Source organism: Pleurodeles waltl, chromosome 2_1, assembly GCF_031143425.1.
Source record: "Pleurodeles waltl isolate 20211129_DDA chromosome 2_1, aPleWal1.hap1.20221129, whole genome shotgun sequence".
NCBI classification, from domain to species: domain Eukaryota; kingdom Metazoa; phylum Chordata; class Amphibia; order Caudata; family Salamandridae; genus Pleurodeles; species Pleurodeles waltl.
In genome coordinates, this window is record NC_090438.1 from 95,010,115 (window position 1) to 95,025,589 (window position 15,475).

The following is a 15,475-nucleotide window of genomic DNA, read 5'->3' on the forward strand; positions in this document are numbered from 1 at the left end:
CAATTTGTGCACTGCATTAAATAACATGACCTCAACTCATTTTCACATTAGGAGGATGCCGGAGGGTCCCTGACATAGGTTATCTAAAATCTCTACTTTTCATAAGTGAACGGACCCCTTATCAAACTATAGTCATTTTCGAGATCCTATACTTTGCATTGTACAGCAAACGCCCTTTGTGCAATTGAGACTTGGTAAGTCCTAAGAGACAGTGTGAAATTGTGCTGAATTGTCACTTAACTCAAATGAGGCTAATTGATCCCTTTTTCCTCTCAGGTGTCAGCTACCCGAAGACCGTTCCTCCTGCCTACCCACCACCCCAGGAACCAGGGACAATACATGGACAATACATGGTAACGGATGGATTCACCCAAGCCCAGGTCTTCGAGTTCAACGAACCCAAACGAAGCCAGTCCCCGTTCTGGCAAAACTTCAGCAGGTTAACGCCATTCAAAAAATAATATATAGATATATAGATATATATATATTGAGAGGAGAATTTAAAAATAAAAAAAGAAAATTATATTTATAGATGGACCTTTTTTTCGGAGAAGCACTGTTGCAACTAAAATACGGAAGGACCAAAAAAAACCAAACAAACAAAAACTTTTTTCGTCGTCGCTGTTTTATTTTTTGTTTTTGTTTTTCCTTTTGGAAAAGTGATAAGTCAGCCCGGCAACTCAGAAGCTTAAAGGACTTCAAACACATCTGCTGCCCTGTTAGAGTGCTCTTTGGTTCGTCTTTTGTTTCCTGGATATCGACTTCACTCAGCTCATTTTGACTCTCCCCTGGATTCCCTTTTACTTGAGTTTTGGGTTTTTGGTGCTCTACTGAACTTCTACACATAAGCCACATCATTTGAGAGGTATTTTTTGAGGTTTTGCCTTTTCCTTCTTTGAAAGGGAAAGCGAGAGGATTAATGGGCGGGAGAGGTGGGCTAAGGTTTATTTTCCTCCCTGGATGGGGACAAACAAGCAAGAAAACCTCTAGAACATTCAAGGCCTTGAGTAGGCGAATCAACATTTCTCTATTTTCAGTCGTGTCAGTCTGAGTGTGCTCTGTAGTGCACTGTGATACTGCTAAGTACTGTACTTCTCTTGCTTTTACTGTTTTTTAGATGTTCTTGGGAAAACAGGGGGTGTCAAACCTTTATTCTGTGACAGGTTATTTCTACTTCTGTTAGATCGATTGCTGGCATATTCCAGAAGACCGGCATCTTCTTCCACGCACGACATCCTGGAGTAAATCGAGATAACCCTGAACCCCCAATATGGATTTTTAGGAGCCCTTAAAGAGAATTATCTTTTCTGCAACAATCACTCTACGTTATTTTTAAATGATGTTTTATTCCAATTCTTTATTTTTTTTTAGCAAAATTTAATCATTGCCAACGTTGAAAGACCACCATTCCATAAACAAACTGCCCTCTCCTGCACAATATCTGTCTAGACCACGCCTGTCTCTTTTGGATCCGATGATAGGTTTGCCTGCTTATTCTCTGTTAGGGGCATGCAGGAATTGGTAAATCAGCTGATAGGGAACAATGTTAGGTTTGGTTCTCCAATTGAAGGAGATGCAGCAATGGGGACAAAGTCGCCGGGATGCTGTTTTCCTAACACATTGATATTCATTCGCAGAGGTAAATGGCTGCACCATCAGTACATCGACTCTTATCACCTCAAATAACAAGCAAGAGCCTGCTGAGATTGTCATGGGCATGAAAGCAAGAGTACTAACAAAATGTGATAAACATAAGCGTCTTAGATCTGATTCTACACAGAGGAAGCTCTAAATATTTTTTTTTCCTTCCTAACAACATTATCTTCTTTAGAAAACCATCCCAAGTTTCATTCTTCACTGCATGGAAGCTTTGTCTCTTTTTCCGGTCGTATAATTTTTCCGACAGGCCAAATCCACTTACTCTATTGTCATTACGCACAACATTTTAATGTCATCCTACTGATTGTTTGCTATGTTATATTGTTTTCTGGCTAAAGAGTGAGCACCTTGTATTTAGAGGCAACGCCTAACATAATGTTTGGAAACCGCCTTCGGTGGCATTGCTTTTCTGATGTGTAGGTCATCCTCATGTTGTACATCACGGAGAGCGGGCACTGTGTACCGATGATGAAGAGCACAAAAGCCTGGCACCAAGGTCTTTAAAAGTGCCATAAACCAGAGAGAGCAACTAAAGTACCCAGAGCATGTTCCTGAAAGTCTCACAAAACCTGCATGAAATCCAGCAATGCTGTCTCTTCCCTAAAAGCTTGCAAAGCATCACAGAATTTGGATCTCCCTAAGCTACAGTTAACGGGCACCCAGATTTGTGGTGACGTGTACACATAGAAGTACATTAAATGCTATAACCTGAAGCATTTCGAAACATCTAGTTATTTAATTTTAATGCAACAGTGAAATTAAATCTGAAATTTGGGAACACGGGTGTGGTCAGCTTCAGTCTCTCTGATGTAGTGGTGTTCCAAGCCACTGATAGTCTTACGCCCATAAAATCAAACATGCTGGTGAGAGGTGCAAGGATAGCCTTACTTCCACCTTGTCAGGCACAAAGCATCCTAACTTTCAAGGTAATTTCTAAATCTCACACTGTCTGGGAATAAGCAATATAAGGTCTCCGGGGAGGCTGTCAGGTAGATGTGTAAAGAAATGCACCCGTGTTCCTCTTTAGAATATATTTTCTCGTTAGCTCTTAGAATGCAGTTCACATTGACCATATTGACCATGTTGACTTGGGTTCCTTGATTCCAAAGCTAGATTACACCCTCTCTTCACCTGCTAAGTATAACATGCGTCCATTTTCATGCATAACTGGGGGGTCACCTGAACTTATTTTAAAAACCTGCTCGACCCTGGGTTAGTAACATTTAATCTGCTCCTGTAACATTAAAAAGTAGGTTGAAACCCTTCTGTGTCCAAGATGGCAGCACATATATTATCCACTCTCCATCTTAGACCTCTTAAGGGTGTAAAGTCTTGCTGGATAGGATGCTTGAGCATTAAAAATGCAAAGTCATACTTTGAAAAAAGAAATCGTTAAAAAAGTTCATTGGTCCAGCCATTTGTTGACTATGTAGGCATGGAGTAAGTTATTAGTAGTACTGAGTAGGTCATCAGAAAAGTGGAAGGTTGTAGGGGCCATTGACGGGAAACATAACTTCATGTTCTAATGAAGATATGGGCTCATTTAACTGAGCCACCATTGCCTGAGATAGTCCCACCATGCATCAGTGCTGGAAGATGACGCTATCATCACCATTTCTCTCTCTTCTCTCATGAAAACATTCCAAGCATCCATGCACTTTACGGCACTGGCCTTGCAGAGGGAAGTGCACTGAGGACCATTAACGCCACAATCAAGTCAAGCCCAACTTGTAGGCTTTGGTGCTGTGGTGTAAGGAACATCCTTTTACTAACAGGTTACTGGCTCACATCCCAAACGTTTGACCATGGGAAGGGCATCAAAACAGAGGCTCAAACTTGCATAGTTGCCAACAACAGGGTATTGTGTATAATCCAAAGTTAAGGAACTCATGTACCCTTTAAATTGAGTATTTATACTTTAAGCACTTTGAGGCACTGTAGATCGAAATTAGTCTGGGAAAGGGGAACCTAACAAAGGAAATCTGGTTCTGTTTTCAACTAGGAAAAGACTACCTCTTGAAACACAGCCTGAAGTAGTCCCCTGGCCAGGTACACTCACAAACTCCTTTTTAGACGGCATTAAATAAACCATCCTCTCTCAACTTCTTTCAAGCCATGCAAATGTTTCAGACCGGGTTTGGGGCTGGTATTCCTTTTAAACTGCTAAAAACAAATAATTAAAATAAACATCTGTACGAACTTTACCTTCGGCCTTACAGTTGTTGAAATACACATACATAGGTGCACACGAGTTGTTTCTTTAAATACTCCCCAAATATGTATATATTTAAATATAAATTATCCCTCCGCTCCCCTAAAACTGAGTACAATAGTGCCCATATAGTTTAGGAAAAAGAGTTGGGGTATATTTATTAAAGTTTTTTGCTGGCAGAAGGCAGCGTCCAGTTATTTTAGATTGAAAAAGACAAGAAGTGCAGCACAAAACTGGTTGCACCGCATGAGCACATGTGCAAACATCAGTAAAAATACCTGTTGGTGCTGTGCTCTTGCTCAAGCTCATTGTGTATGGAAAAGCTCCTCTAAAAGTGGTCCTGCAAAGAACAATTTTGCATACATTTTCAGTTTATCTGTATTTGATTAAAGTGAGTGTTATCTCCAAATGTGGAAAAATCTTTGTCCAAGGGAAGGAAAGGGCAAAAAATAATAGGACCTGGTGACAAAAATATTTTGCACACCCCTATCAACAGCAAATGATTTTGTTTTGAATCCTAAGGTTATTTGCATTTAATCAGTCAAAAGTACTGCTCATTTAAAATTATTAATTGCCTTGGAAGTGGTGATTTTAGAGTGGCATAACATCTCCCAAAGGTTTGATGCAGTGTCTGAACAGTAAACGTGACTAGGCCTGTGGTGGGGAAGAAGCCAAAATGTTTGAAAAGGGGCCGACAAATTGCTTGACAAAGGAAAGTTGCAGGGCAGCTCCCAGCCTTTGCCAAGTTAAGATGACTCTTCATGACCAAAAGTTTTTCTTAATAGGCAGCTATCAAAAGTCATGGAGTCAGCTTAGCTTCTCGAGGCCTGCACTGACCCTTGGTCTAGTGGATTGTGGTGGCAGACCCTCTCTAGCAGTGCAGCCAGGGTGAGGAGGTGGGAGGTGGGTTCAGCTCTTTAGGAAGAGGGGTGACCACTGCGTATGTCGTCACATACCCAAGATCCAGTCTGAAAAACTACACTGCCTATGAGAACGTAATGTAGTGTTTATACAGCACTTTTCTCTACAAGGTGCCATTTAGACAGATTTAGCAATGCAGGTCTAAGCAATAGTCTGACAGTTGTAATCAACTCGCCACCCAGACCAACCTATCACGGACTACGAACTACATATACAAACAAGTGGATCGCTGAGGTCTTCTTTCCTCGACCACCGTCTCTCCACTCTTATTGGGACCTGATAGGTCCCTTGCACCAGCATCAATTGTGTCTACACACTACACAACTCACTCAGACTAGCATGAGTCTTTTTGACCTCATCCTTCTTCTGTAAACACAGCCAAGATGGTATAAATCTCTATGGGTGGAGACATCTCTACAGCCTGCCAGCTCCCATGAGACCCACTTGGAGCCCGCCAGATACAAATGGCTGGTGACCTAGAATCTATAGACATTAGGAATCATTACCTTACCAATACTCAACTGAAAATGCTAAACCATAGTCACATTTTATGATGGGAGAACTTCAATGGAATTGATTTTTTTAGTCACAAATAAGGCCCATACGACATAATCTCATGAAAAAAACATTTCCCTTAAAAAAATATTTGTATAGTGCAGATCTTACAGTCATTATTTCACAACATTCATAGAGGCAGAAGAAAGACACTGCCCTGTAGACCTTTGATAACATCACTGGAAGTAACGTCACACAACTTTTGACCTCTGCAGTTATTACTATAGGTAACCTCACGCCACTTTCTACCTTGGCAAAGTTAAAAAGAACAAGTAAAAAACATCTTGAAATAAAACAAATATGCATTTAAAAGTGGCAACGAAATGCCAGGAGAGACTGTGCAGTTCACTGTTTGGGCTGCAATTTCTTGTCTCATGGGCACTTCAGATTCAAACAGCGACTCATTGCAGTGGCGTAATGTAAAATTATACTTCCCCCCCGTAAAATGTGATGAGGAGCCCAAGCCTCCAAAATCTCACAGATGTTTATTGGCCTTGGGTTGAATGGAGCCCCATGAATGGTAGGGGGCCCCTGGAGGGTGGGCCCGCCACCCCCGTGCCGCAGGGCCTGCATTACATCCCTACCTAGTCGCAAAACTGAAAGATCTATTCAGAAAGCATTTTACCCACAAAAGTAGACTTTAGGTTTAAAAAAAGTAGCACCGAAATAGAAAATAACAAGCCTAATTCAAAAAATTATCCTAAGTAGACTTTTATATTCAGAGACTGTAATTCCAAATGCAAAGTTTTGCTAGCGAGTGTAGTGAGGTTGCCACATTCATAGCTTTAAGGTCAGGTTGGGTGGTTGGACCACAATGCAAAAGTCGGTGATCATTCACAAATTCATGTTTGTGGTTATTCACATGCCCCATACAGGTAGTTTCCAACCATGAAAACACTTGCTGATATTTTCCTGTAAAAGGAGCAGGGAGTATTTCCAAACATCGAAATGAGGAAGGGACATATTAAGGGGTGTGGGGGTAAGGGGTTTTCACATAGGAAGTACATAAAAAAGTTTCTTAGACCTAGAGGCAGTGACACTGGTGAGAAAATGCATCCTAGTAAATTCTGAAAAAGAAAAATTGGGGCAATGCTTGCTTGTTCAGTCTTCGTGCTTTGTTTTCCCATAATATTTGTGGTTGATGGATACACCCCGTTGTATCAGACAGAAAATCCCTTCAGGGGCATTAGAAACTTTAAATATTGTTTTTTATAGATATGCCATCATTTACTGTTTCTAACAAACATACAGGTTTACTAATAACACATATGTTGCTGAATCTTTTGATGCAGTGAGCCAGCAACACAGATCCAAAACAAAAACACAGTTACGTGTTGAGCGTAGCTTCTTGTACAATCATGACTGCCAATGTCTTCTTGAAGTGGGATAGCGCGTTGTTGCTTACCATGACCAGAAATGGAGTTTGTTTAGCTTTAGACATGGGGATAGATCAGTGATCATTGTTCAGAACTTGCAGACTGCACTCCATAAACTATCCTTAACTTCCTAATGGTGCGGATGCGAGGCATGGTTGGACAACAGTGTGCCCATCATAGACCCTCCACATACACATCAGATTGGTAAGGACCACTGTTACCGCCACTCATTTCCTTTGCTTCGCTCCATGAGCGTGGGGGGAACTTCCAATCTTCTCAAAAGTGAGAAGCTGTCCAGACGAGAAATGAGCGTGCAGTGTCCACTCAAACTCACCCCTTCTTTTTTTGTTACAATAGACTCAAAAGGTGAAACTTCTTTCTGCACAGAACCAAAATCAAGGACAGGACCTCCGAGACCTATACAGTGCAAAGTTGTTGGAAAGCAGATGCAGGCATTTGTTTGAGAACCTTGGGTTAAACTCCACAACTGTGTCCTGAAGACCACTGGAGGGGTTAGGAATACAGGGTAACAAGCCATCTCACAGTACAAGGAGGAACTGGTGCCCGGGTGTCCAGTGTGTACTACCTAAATGAGCAGGAGAGGGATATCCAGGCACCCTTTCGACAATTCCTGAGGCATGACCGATTTGTTTAACAGAGATGAGGATTCGTGGAGCGTCAGTGAAGCACTCCAGACTTCCACATTCAAGGCAGTAGAGACAAAGAAACGATGGTGAAGAAACAAGAATAACAGAGGGAGCGCAAGAAAGATACGGGCATTCAGTAATCAGTACAATTTTCACAAATTTTTCCCAGGTTTATAGAGTACAGACCCTTCTGCACAAACAAATCTAGAACCATTTGTCCTTTGGTCTAGAAAACTCAAGAGCTCTGAAACCAGGTGCAAAAGACTATGGAAGAAGTACACAAAATTCTCCCCCCAAAAAACAAAATGGATGCATCGTACATTTGTAAATACAGTACTACATAGAAGAAACTATTTGAAATGGTTTGTTTAGGTTTTTTGGATGTGCACACAACACCCCATCGCAATGCTAATTAATTATAGTACACTGTTGTGCTTTTGGAAGCTTTTTTTAAATTTTATTTACTACTTTTGGTTATATTTATGCTCTTTTTTATTGCAGCTACATTTTCAGGGAAAGACATGTAATATTTAGTAGCTATTGTAAGTTCTGCATGCTAACACAGCGGTTATTTTCATTGAGAAGGAGGAGAGGACGGGCTGGTTTGGTAATCTGAAAAGGCAGCCTCTGGGTGACTTGTGTCAAAAAAAGAAATAAGAGATGGTATTGATTTGCAGACTGAAGCCAAGTACTTGATTTCTCAGTGGGTTTACTAGAAGTATGCAGAAATGTCCCTGGTTACCCAGCTGCTCCACACTTGCCAAATCTTTTTTTTTTTACTTTTAAGTTGTTTGACACAGTCAAAAAAAGTGTTATAAAGTTGTGTGTAAAACAAAAAAAGTGTTTTAAAAAAAGTGTTGTAAGAAAACACCGAGCCTTACGAAAAAATATTTATGGAGTTAAATAAAATAGCAAATGGAAAAGGCGTTTTTAAAGTATTTTTAAATCATTTTACAACAGCAACATAGCCAGTGTTCTCTATCTGGAGGTGCAAAGCATCTCTGGGTTGTCATGTTTGTGGAAGGAACCATGTGCGCTTTCTTTGCACTTAGTGCATCTTTCTCCATTCGGATGGATGGGAGCCCCAAACACTGTGTTTTTCAAAGGACATGCAAGTTGGGTTTTTGTCAGCACTGCGTTTTTATTGTTCTAACTTTCCTGGTGAAGATGATGCTCCAAGTTAGTCCAATAAAAAGGGTATCCCATGCAAATTGTTTGTGACTTTTCTTTGTGGTCAAGCAAACAACACACTTCCGGCATGATAACATAAGACTTCACCTAAATTATTAATTGTAGCAACAAGGCATAATAGAAGGATGACTAATTCGTGGTGAAATTATGTTAAAATTGAATTTTCAGTGTTTTACTATCCTTTAATTTACTGTTAAAACATTTATTAAAAACATTGAGATCACACTGAAAACACTTGGTTCCCTAAGTTATATAAAACAATATGCTGATCATTTATAAACAGTAAAATTATCTGGATTATGAATACAGACCCATTCTGCTGACTGTGTTTTGGCTCATAGGGAAGTTGTGAAAGGAGAATCCACACACCATTAGATTGAAGCTATGACAGTCCTACTTGGAATGTTTGGTGGACCTTCTAGGAGACAGACAAGATACAGTTAATAAACACATAGCAAAAGCAATTGGGAAGACAGTCATAGGAAACAGCGCTCACAGTTAATCATCACATCAAGAGTGAACCAAAATTCTAGCATGGTGCTCCTGGCAAGAGGATCTTCCTCTCTCCTCTAGTGTTTCCAAAGGAAACCAAATAGTGAAAAACAGATGTCAGGCACTCATGAATCGAAGCTCAATCCTTCATATATGTTTATAGTCCAAGCTTATCGTTTAGCCCTCAGAAAAAAGGAATGCTACTGGATCCTAAAACTTAGAGCGGTGGAGGAGGGTCTCAATACTAATTTTGAAATGGAGTATTATTTAGGGGACTAATGTGACAATTGTATGAATTTTGTAACATGAGACGTTATAGATTTATGTAGTTGTGTAATATGTATTTTATATGATACATATTCTAATATCTGTTTCGCTATAAGATTCTTTTTTACATTATTTATTATGGTTTTACTTATTTTGACGTATGGATTTTGCCTTCATACTTTGACTCCAGATTTATGTACTATGTATGCCTTGATGTCCCACATTTTATAACTCATTTTATTTTTACTTTACTGTATGTGAAATTTTTGTCTTTGTACATTACATTGATTCTGAGATTTACGTTTATGTCAGTAGGAGGTGTGCATGGCGTAAATGTAGCATGTCCTCTTTCAATTTACATTTTAATGTGAAATTGTTTTGATTTTGTTTCTATCTTATTTCGGTTTCATTTTCATTTTCTGCTAATCTCAGCTGGGTTGAAATTTTATAAGCACAGGATTGGTAGTTATGACTTTTTGTCCAGCCCGCGAATAGGCATAGTTTATATTTAGTTCATTAAAGTTGTGGCTTATAATTCAAAGATGGCGCCCGCGCTGGTTATAAGTTCATTTTTCACTTGAGGTTTACAATTTAAAGATGGCGCCCGCCCGATTGTTGTGTAGGTCCGTTTTCATTTTCATTTAGGAGCGTCCGAGTGGACGCTATAAATAGAGATCCCCCCGGGTTGCCGGTTTTGATTTAATTAACTGGATACAGAAGCGCCGCATGATGACTTGAATGCGGCCCTCTGAGAATGTGATTTATTCATTGATAGGTGAGTGTTTGTTTTTGTATATTGATTAATGTTATTAGCCTTGAACATAGCGAGAAGCCTTGTATAATGGAGCTGAGCTTTCAGCTTGCAGCTTATTACTTTATTAACTTCACTTTATTTACTTTATTCTAGTTGCTCTACACGCTACGGTGTTTCAGTATTCAGCAAGCTTTTGTTATGGAGTAATAAGGGTATGTTGGGCCCTAGGGCTTTAGGATTTTTCCTAAGCTTAGTCATTACTTATTGATTCTCACATTCGGTTTTGACAATTAATTGGGTTCTTATAGTGGGTCATTATTATTTTTTCTAGATACCCAGATTAATTCTGATGAGTTGGATCTACTAGCTTTTTTGAAATTCTATGAAAGGTATGAAGTGTTATTATCTCAGGGCATCTTTTGAGGCAGTGTATTCTATTGGCACTCAGGGTATATTTGGCATTACTTGGTGTGCTTTTCACTTTTTACTTTTCAGTTTTTGATCACTTGGGACGGTTTTAACATTTTCTAATTTTGAGGACATGCACATTTATGTCATGACACTTGTTTGATCACGTGTTACCCCCCTTTGTAAATTTGATTTCAAGTTATCTTGGAGACATTTTGATTCGTGGTATGGATTATTAGTTTTGTAATGGTGGCCTTCTGTTTTTATAAGTTATTTTCATGTCACCTAAAGTCACAAATTTTAATAGCCATTCCATCACAAATATCAGGGTGACAGAGGTTGAATCTTACATTGTGAGTAGTGCATATTATAATTGTAGTCATTGTTTACATTTCTTACAGCCCTGATGAAGTCTTTGAGAGTGATTATCTCATAGGACGAAACACGTGTTGGCTGTTGTTGTAATAAAGATATTGGTTCCAAGGACGGCTATTGTAGCTCTGATGGAATTCCTATCTCAAGATTAAATTGAGGGATTTTTTCCCACGAATCCCGGTCCGACTGATAATTTGATGCTATTTGCACTAAACGATAAGCTTGGACTATAAACATATATGAAGGATTGAGCTTCGATTCATGAGTGCCCGGACATCTGTTTTTCAAGATACGGTTAATAGTAGAATGGCAGACATTAGACACAAATAAACACCACTGTTCTTTTTTCCATAGCAGAAGGTGTTTTCCTGGTTGATATCCCACTGTCGAGAAAATATAGGCCCAGATTCTGGTAGGTGACATGGAAGGCAGTGCAGCACCCAAAGGTGCTCCACTGCGTTGCATGACAAGGAGAGCACCACATGCTCATAGAAATGGCACTCTCCTCCCCTTCCCCTAGTGCATGCGCTGTTTTCAACTGGCGTGCGCCACACACACCTTAGCGCCATAGTGCTAGAGTGTGGATGTGAGTCCAGCATAGGTTTTGTACAGGAAGGGGACCCTTCCTGTACAAGAAACTATGCCTAGCAGGTGCAAATACTTTCCCCACTTTGTATGTGTTCTGTACAGTGCAGCACACACGTAAAGTCAGAAAAGCAGGGAAAAATGAAAATATTTCTCCTTTTTTTGCGCCTGTTTTATGGTTTTAAAATTTGGTACTAAACCATATCGTCTGGTGTTTCAGAATCGGGTTTAGCATCAAAATGCATGGATGGTAGCACGGGTACACCCATGTACCACCCATGTAACGCCCCCTTGCCGCAAAGTAACGCAAAGCATCGTTTTGCGTCTCTTTGCATTACTTTGCCACACAAACCATCACAAATACCTATTTGTGTTGCTTTGTGAATGCCATAAAAAGTTGAGCATTGGTTTAGCGTTAAAAAAGTAACAATAAACTGGCACTAAACCTTTGAGAATCTTGGCCATAATGTTGCTCATCCACAAGAAGTGGCATGTATTTGCCAAAGTTACATGGTCAAAAAGTTCTCAGTAAGAATACTTGTGTTGTTTTCCTTTTGACATTTTTAGCAATACTCTAACTACTTAAACACCTTGCTACCAACAGTGTTACTTGAGTGATTTTTGAAAAACAATCCTTAAAAATTAGTGCTGGTTAATTGAAGCACCCCATTAATCGTAAATAAAATATAATATTATGAGAACATATTTATTGTCGACATTCTATCAACAGTCTTGCTTGGTAACATCAGGATAACCAGAGCAGCCAACACGTTTCGCCTATCCAAAGGACTATTTCAAAGCTGGAGGAAGTTTAACTATTATTTATAAAATTCACAATAGGACTAATACAGAATTTGCACCAATACCAGGAGAAGTCAACAATGCAGGCTTCAGGGAATGGATGTCTATTGGTATTTTGAAACGTGTCACACATTTAATACTAATACATAGCACAATTATTTATAATAAGTTTATAAATTTATAGTTTAATGTTAATTGAAAAAAGTCCTTTGGTAAGACAGAGGGCCTGATTAAGACCTTGGCAGATGAGATACTCTGTCACAAACTTGACCGATATGCCGTCTGCCATTTTACAAGTTCCATAAGATATAATGGAACTTGTAATGTGGCATACATGATATCCATCATGTTTGTGATGGAGTATCCCATCCGCCAAGGTCGTAATCAGGCCCAAAATGTTTTGCCCATTCCGGTTATCCTGATGTTACCAACAACGATTCAAAATGCTGCTGCAAATCTAGCCTTACACTTGCCACCCCTCTGCATCAGCAGCGCTAAATTCCCCACATTGGCTATCAGTGAGTAAACAAATTAGCTTTGAATCATTGTGTCTTCTTCATAGATTTTTATGGTTCAGGGCCTGTCTTTCTTAAAAAGAAATTCTCTCATTATATCCCTAGTTGTAATTTAAGATCTTCAGATGCTTCTTTATTGGTGGTCCCGAAATTCAAGCAGGTGCATCCCAGCAGAAGGTCTTTCTCAGTATCTGCTTCTGGAATGTGGAATGCACGTCTGGGGCTGCCACGAAAAACTCCTGACATGTTTTTGCAAGGTGCTAAAAGCTTAGGTCCATATTATGGAAGGTTAGCGTTGCCTTAGCATCATATATTTTGGCGCTAAAGTGGCGCTAACCTAACTCAATTAGCACAATTTTTTAGGAAACTCCCCTTGTGCTAATGAGATGCAAGGTAGGGGTTCCCTTCCTTTAACTGCCAATGCAGAAACAAGGTAGACCCTGTTTAGCTCCATTATTTATCGCCTGGTCAGACCAAGGTGTTAAAGTGCAGGTAGGCCCATTTTCATGGGGAAACACCATGGAATGGGCACAAAGATGCCCGCCCCAACTCCCAGCAACAGCACCACCCACACCACAGGGACACTACCATTTTTCATAAATATGGGGCTTACTATTCCCAGTAAGTCTTTTAGGTCATACGGTGGAAAACCTCTAGCTTACTATGTTTTTGAAAGGCACTAAACTACCTGTTATATTCTCAAAATTTCTTTTAAAGTTGTTTTTTACACATTCAGGGGGTCATTCTGACCTTGGCGGTCCGTGACCGCCATGGCGGAGTGCGGCGGAAGCACCGCCAACAGGCTGGCGGTGCTTCCTGGGCGATTCTGACCGCGGCGGTAAAGCTGCGGTCGGAAAAGGGGAGCCGGCGGTTTCCCGCCGGTTTCCCGCTGGCCCAGGGAACCCGCGATGGCGGCGCTGCTTGCAGCACCGCCATGGGGATTCCGACCCCCTTTCCGCCAGCCTGTTTCTGGCGGTGTCCACCGCCAGAACCAGGATGTCGGGAAGGGGTGCCATGGGGCCCCTGCACTGCCCACGCCACTGGCATGGGCAGTGCAGGGGCCCCCGAACAGGGCCCCACAAAGATTTTCACTGTCTGCTGTGCAGACAGTGAAAATCGCGACGGGTGCCACTGCACCCGTCGCACCCCTTCAACTCCGCCGGCTCTATTCCGAGCCGGCTTCATTGTTGAAGGGGCTGTCCCGCTGGGCCGGCCGGCGGTCTTCTGGCGGTCACCCGCCGGCCCAGCGGGAAAGCCGGAATGGCCGCCGCGGTCTAATGACCGCCTCAGTGTCAGGACACCAGTATAGGTATTAGCACTTTAGAAACTCATTAACATATCAGAACAACAAGACTGTTTTGATGGACAAGACTGTTTTGATGGAATGCCAACAATAATCATGATCTCATAACTATAAGTCATAGAATTATAACTCTGTGCTTCCACTGATCAGCATGGATATTCCACTGCCATTAGGCTCAAATACAATATATTCTTTCGATAGGTATATCCCGGTCTGTCGTGAAATTCAAGGTGACTACTATTTATTTATTTACTTTGCATTTTTATAAATGTACTTGACTGGAAGTGTATCAGTGTTCAATACATTTGAGTAACCACTGATGACGAGCATCTACAGTAAAACCACATTGGAATGAATAAAGATCTGTTGGGAGTCAACAGAAGCTAGTATAAAGAAGTAGAAATAGAGAATATGAAAAGGAAGCCAGGGATAAAAATAACAAGGTAGGAAAAGCTGGGAGGCGGGCATAGGAGATAGTTGGAGTGACAATCTCAAAGTAATAGAGGAGAAAAGTTGTATATAGAGAAGAGAATGCAAGTTCTTTTAGATATTGGTACATTTTCATTTTTAATGTAAATGCATTTTCAATATGCTGATAGTGATTTACAAAGTGCAGGAGATGCTCAGAAAAATACTTGCTTCCGGGAGCAGCTTTTTTATTTCAATGGTTATATTTTGCAAACTTTCTGAGATTTGTTCATGTTAATTATAACTTGAGAGTGATGCAAAAGTAACCAGGGCCTTGCAAGTGTATTGCTTTGAAAAAGATGCACACTAATTTAAATTTGATCCAGGCTTTAAGATGGAGCCAGTGCAGTTCACTGAGCACAAATGAGATATGATAAACTTTCTGGCACCAGAAACAACTGTTTTCTGTACAGTGAAGCGCAGCTTCAGTGGAAATGAAAAAGTTGGCATACTCACCAAGGTGGTAGTTTCATAGTCAGTTCTGGATGCTACTGAACAACATTGCAGGATTCATTGGGTGGAAGACATAGTTTGAGTTTATTGGCACCTAACAGAGGTCTGTCTTTATAAGGCACATGGGCAATCTATGCAGCCACAGAGAAATTCAAGTCCAACCACAACATTATACAGTTCTGTCAGCGGTCTGACTTGTATCAGCAGTCCCGATAAGTACAAACTGGGTCGAATCCTGTTTTATAGGGTTGAACCTTAGGCAGTGCAAAGACATCTGTTTCTGAAGTCTTAAGAATCAGTTTTCTTCCAAGAGCAAATACTCATTCCTGGGAGAGACATATCTAACAAGTAAGACTCCCTATCCTCTCTTGCTGCTTGTGATGAGGCAGGAATGATGACAACCAGACAAGGGCCATACTGTGTATGCCCATGTGTGAACCCAAGGCCACCAGCAGGCCTAGCAAGATGAGGAGCCAAGAACTGTAAACAGAGA

The 15,475-nt window shown here is 40.6% G+C and overlaps 1 protein-coding gene across 4 annotated transcripts in view; it reads left to right on the top strand.

The window, feature by feature from the left end:
• ARHGEF9 (Cdc42 guanine nucleotide exchange factor 9) overlaps positions 1–8,581 on the top strand; it is a 902,972-nt gene extending 894,391 nt beyond the window's left edge. For all 4 annotated transcript variants that reach the window (XM_069210611.1, XM_069210616.1, XM_069210633.1 and 1 more), the window contains one exon: positions 277–8,581. In XM_069210611.1, the coding sequence (XP_069066712.1) occupies positions 277–461 (185 nt within the window). In that variant the 3' untranslated portion in view covers positions 462–8,581. The remainder of the gene's footprint in view (positions 1–276) is intronic.
• Positions 8,582–15,475: the final 6,894 nt, after the last annotated feature.